This window comes from Sphaeroforma arctica (assembly GCF_001186125.1).
Source record: "Sphaeroforma arctica JP610 unplaced genomic scaffold supercont1.140, whole genome shotgun sequence".
Taxonomy (NCBI): Eukaryota; class Ichthyosporea; order Ichthyophonida; genus Sphaeroforma; species Sphaeroforma arctica.
Window position 1 is genome coordinate 112,125 of NW_014040418.1, and position 5,075 is coordinate 117,199.

Genomic DNA, 5,075 nt, shown 5'->3' on the forward strand with positions numbered 1-5,075 from the left:
AATGAACTCTCAAAGTTAGAAGCTGTCTGCAATAAGCTCCCAATGATGAAAGCTGAAGTGCAATGAGCAATACGACAAACCAAAGAGCTCAAACGTCGGATTTTTTTAGGCCAAAGTGTGAAAACGTTAACGTTCTTGTTTTTATATCTTGTTTTTGAAACAAAAACATTTGTGCCCTGCACCTGGTATTGTACTACGAGTTACTGGGTTACCTTGTGTTGCTAAGAGCAGTATAGTGCGGATTGACTATGGGTATCACCTCCACTTTAGTAGTCTAAATATTTTGAACGATAAAAAGTACTGATTCAAGTCTATTACGCTCCTGCGTGCGATCTCATACACTTTGGTTTTCTCATTACAGTCGTCAAAAACTAGCGTACAGGCCTTTAACTATGACATGTACTTTTATTCGAAGAACTCTGTACAGGGATCTGTGTATAGTTGCGTATGGTTGCTTTCTTGGCGACGGAAACTAGATATATGGTTTCCCATGCAGAAATATATTGAAAGTGTTTGATGTGAATGATTAGATATGTATTTTATTGCAGCGACATGGAGTGTGGACGTACACATTAAGGCATCAAAAGTTTTCAACCAAGTTCATACTTGTAAGCAAGTAAATCGTTTGATTGAATCTCTCCTTGCCCTCTATGACGCGCCATACGGAACTTATCTTCATATTACGGGCATTTAAAGCAGCCGCCTGTGGTTTTTATCTTTACCTTTCACACATACCCTGTGGGCTCGCTTAAACTGTCTTGCTATATCTCATTCGATGATAAAATATTGAGATCGATGAGATCGTTTCATTAGGCGTATGACATGGCTTGAGAATCCATGTACTTGCTACTGCAAGCAAAGAAAATCAAGAAGGCGAATCAATAATTGTAGGCAGAAATCTCTGTACAATACTACCTGGTTTGGTCTTTTTCAGGATCCTAATTTAGCTAAAGAATCCATATATAGATTACTCACTATCTACCCATAATGAATACAAAAAGAATGGAGCTCAGAGATCTCCATATTTCATGGAATTGTTCAAATAATCTACTACATATAGTCTACATGAACTCATTTGGTACGAGTGCATTTAATGATTAAAATGAATCCATCTTAACTTGTATGTGGTCTTATTGACATGCATATCGACTTCTTTGGGGTAAACAGTGGAAACCAATGGGTAGAGGGTGACAAGAATGATATGGACAGGTGACTGAACAGGAAATCTGTTGTCGTCGTATTTATTGTGGAGATTTTTATATTACGGAACATGAGTGTCGATTCTTACAGCGATGCAACTTATACGTTGTAAATATTTATGCAACCGATATACTGTAGATGCTTGTTTAGACCTTTTTATCGTGGAAGAGTCGAGTTCCTATTCGAGATATCATACAATATATAGAACTGCTTACGCGGATAGCACAGTTTGTTCACCACATATGGCAGTAACATGATCGATGTCGTAGCTACGTCTCAAGATGTGTCATTATGATGCTGCAAGTCAGGTAGTCCCTATTGACAGAGGATGTGTGCTATCATGATAGTTTCACCCGTATAACACATCACCGGATCTTTTGAAGGCAACGAAATCAATTTCGGCTTACATGGCACTTACAATTCAGCATAGGATTCAGAGCGAATTACTACTGACAACTCAACATACGTCTCACTCTGAGCGATCGTTTTTATCGATAAAGTATTTATGGCTGCAATGGCAGGCTAATGCGTGTATCTGCAAACTAATCTTTCTCTATATATTCCGCATACTCAAAAATGCAGAATGCGGGTTCCAAGACTCTGTGCGCTGTGAATATCGCACTCCTCACGTCCAACGGTTAGAACGCTCACCGAAAGATGAAGTATGACGACATTATTTGATTCGTTCACCACCAGAGAACTAAGTCATAAGGCAATAAATATTAATCTCGGTGTAAAAATTGGTCGGATGACTGATTCAATATGGGCCCCTCCTGTGTTCAGTTAGTTGTGACCTTACTTAGATTAAAAACTGTATGAATCTATGTATGCTACGCCAATGGTAGACATAACCTATTTTAGCCCCATCCAACTGCAGCGAATGGGCCCCCTCACCTCACGTAAAACAACCTTTGAAATATTCTAAACACTAGAATAGGATCTATCTCGACGAACTCCAAGATTCAAAAGGCACTCCCGAATCCCTTCGGGATCCGAATTGCCTTAAAATGTTCTCTAATAAATAGCTCTTGCATACATACAACAGAGATTGTGAAAAATGTAGGAGCTAAGAGATAGTTGCGTGTATTGATACCTGATACTGCTTATGGTTCTGGTGTGACTCTCATGTGCCTTGCATATTGTTCTGTTGCTGCTGTAGTATGATTTTGATATTTGTCGGCTATGGTAATCGTGAATGTTTTTTTTAATCTCTTTGTGTAGTGCATCGACACGGCAGCCGCTCATAGTGCCCTCGTAGGCGCTTTGAATATCAAGATACTCATTCTGGGGTAGACTATTTTTATACCACTTTGTTTTGTTTTAGATCAATGTTGAATAAACGGTTGTTCAAACATATTTCGGTGTGCAATTCCAGATCTTTATTGATATATAGTCTTATTTTCAAACTCATACCTTGAAAATCAAAAAGGTTTAAGTTCTTTGTCGCAACGCGGCGAATAAAATTTCTGTGCCGCTTCGCGCTACTGTTCGATTAAAATCTCCTCACGCACCTTGGGCCGGTTTACCAGACACATGGCTTCATCGAAAGTAGCTTGTTGCACATGGGCTGCATATACTTTTGGCTCCCACAGCTTCACACACCCATGCATCAGCATTGAACATGGTAGTAGTCCACCATTCTGAGCGACGAAACTCGCGCTTGTCATGGCAAATCTCATCCAGTCATTCACACAGCCGTTGCATGTCACGTGCCCATTGCGACACATCAGACTCTCCGTTGCAACATATGGCTCACAGCAAATTCCACACAGTCGAGTACTTTGCAGATCAATAAAAATTGACATAGCTGTCACTTCACACAGTGTTAGACGCTCAGTTGGTCGCTTTCGAGTCATTTGAACAACGAGTGTGGTGACTGCCGTGTCCGTCGCTGCCGTTAAAGTATCAGAAACACTCACACCACTGAATAGATCTTCAGCACCAGGCCGAGTGAATGTATGTCCGCACTCTTGTCAAACCTACTCACCAATCTACTGCGTATCTCGGGTGCTTCGAATTTACGCGTCACTACTACCGCAGTCGTTATAGTGCAGTCTGCGTCGCGCAAATCGTCAATGTCGCCCAGCACAGCCTGTACATAGTAATGCAAATAATAGTAAACACGGCTGCTGTTCTGATCACTGAGTTGATGGGAATGACGAAAACAGGCTTCATTACCAGCAAGTATTGACTACAGTATCATTGGACGAGTATCTCGTGAAATTAAATGCGACAGATCGAATCAGCATGAATCATTGAAAGCTTATAAATATATAAAAATTGTTTATGGAGGCCATATCATCCTACATAAAGAATATGCAGACTTCTCTATCGTGCAAACGAGATATGGCCTAAAAAAACAAGAACTAGCTGCCAACTGGCTCATAATCTCGTATTGCTCACCTCTAACTTGGATGTCAAGAATATGTTCTCGGGATTTAAGTTGCAGTGCACAATGTCACGAGTGTGCAAGCTCTCGACTGCAGCCACGACTTGGTGCGCTATCCGTAGACACAACTTTGGATCTCGCTTTGGGTGGTTCTGCATCCATGCCTCAAGATCACCGCTTTTGTAGTTGTACATGAGTACGTGACCAAAGTGTTCCTCAGTAAATACCCCAATGATGGGCACAATATTGATCGCTCCCCGCAGTCCACCCAGCTTACTACAAGTCTTCATGAAGTGCGAGAAGTGTGAGCTGGTGGTGAGGATGTAGGACTTGACTACTACATGCTTGCCCTCAAAATCGGTGACGAGTCTCACGGATCGATCCTTCTTTTCCGATAGCATCTTCACATGCTGATAATTTTTAATTTTGTCTCCTTTGCGCAACAGCCCCTGTGCCGCACACTTTAGCTCCCACTCCCACGTGAAACAAGCCGTGACACTTGGACTTCTGAGCAGTTCAGGATAGTGTGTGCCTGTATACTGAAGCCAAGCAGTCAATTCGTGCCTAGCAGCCTTCTCTCGATCTCGGGTGTTTCGTTGCCACACTCCGCGATCTTTGCGTAGTGTGGCTTCATTTGTCTCGTTTTCGGCAAGGAGAACACGCGCATCCCATTTCTTCCGTTCGAGGTTGAAGTTGAAATTCCCCTTGTGTTGTTCATGTACTAGCGAGACATCTGGGGCTTTCAGTCCTAGCAAGCATGTTGCTCAGTCAGGCGATCATACGCAAACTCCTGCTCAAGGCTCTGGCGGTAGTAACTTATCACTGTATCCAATGCAGTCTCCAGGGCAGAGAACACGCCTGCAAGTTTGATGCGTTCGGTAAGATACCGTGCACCACCTTCCAGGAAGGTCATCTCTGCGGTCAGTGCGGCTTTGCATGGATCGATGCAGTCCCGCATTGAAATATCAGCTGCAGATTCGTATCCATACTCTCGCAATAACGAACTGGGAAGAGCGTTGCGCGCAATGGTCACTGCCTCATCGCACGCCTTACTTTGAGCTGAGTTAAGACCCAACGCAGTAGCAAAGTTCTCGCCTCTAGCGCACGCGCTGTCACACAGTCTACGCAAACCATCAAAATTTTCCTGCCGAGGCACTTTATCATTCGGCGTTATACGCAGCTTGTTTAGTACCTCAGCTGCACGCACTCTGATAGGCGCACCTGGATCTTTTGGTCGATTCTGCATTGCACTTTCTATCAGTTTTACACACCGCTGTCCCAACTCGTTGCGTTCAGTGATTGTCTCATCTAGCACCGCATCGCCACTACGTACCTGTTCCTGCAGAGTATTCAAGGCTTCGAGCGCCATCTCAGCCTCCTTGACATCCTCTTTCTTGGCCTCGACCGCTGAACAGGTCTGCACATCCCGCAATACAGTACAGCATTCCATAACCAGCTCAACCACCGGTTGGCGTATCTGCCGCAT

At 43.3% G+C, this 5,075-nt stretch overlaps 1 protein-coding gene across 1 annotated transcript; it reads right to left on the reverse strand.

The window, feature by feature from the left end:
* Positions 1-3,115: 3,115 nt before the first annotated feature.
* SARC_02943 (serine/threonine protein kinase) lies at positions 3,116-5,075 on the reverse strand (the record flags this gene model as incomplete). The annotated part of the gene is made up of 3 exons (XM_014303288.1): positions 3,116-3,292; positions 3,604-4,337; positions 4,406-5,075. 3 exons carry the CDS (start codon positions 5,073-5,075, stop codon positions 3,116-3,118), a joined length of 1,581 nt encoding a protein of 526 aa, XP_014158763.1.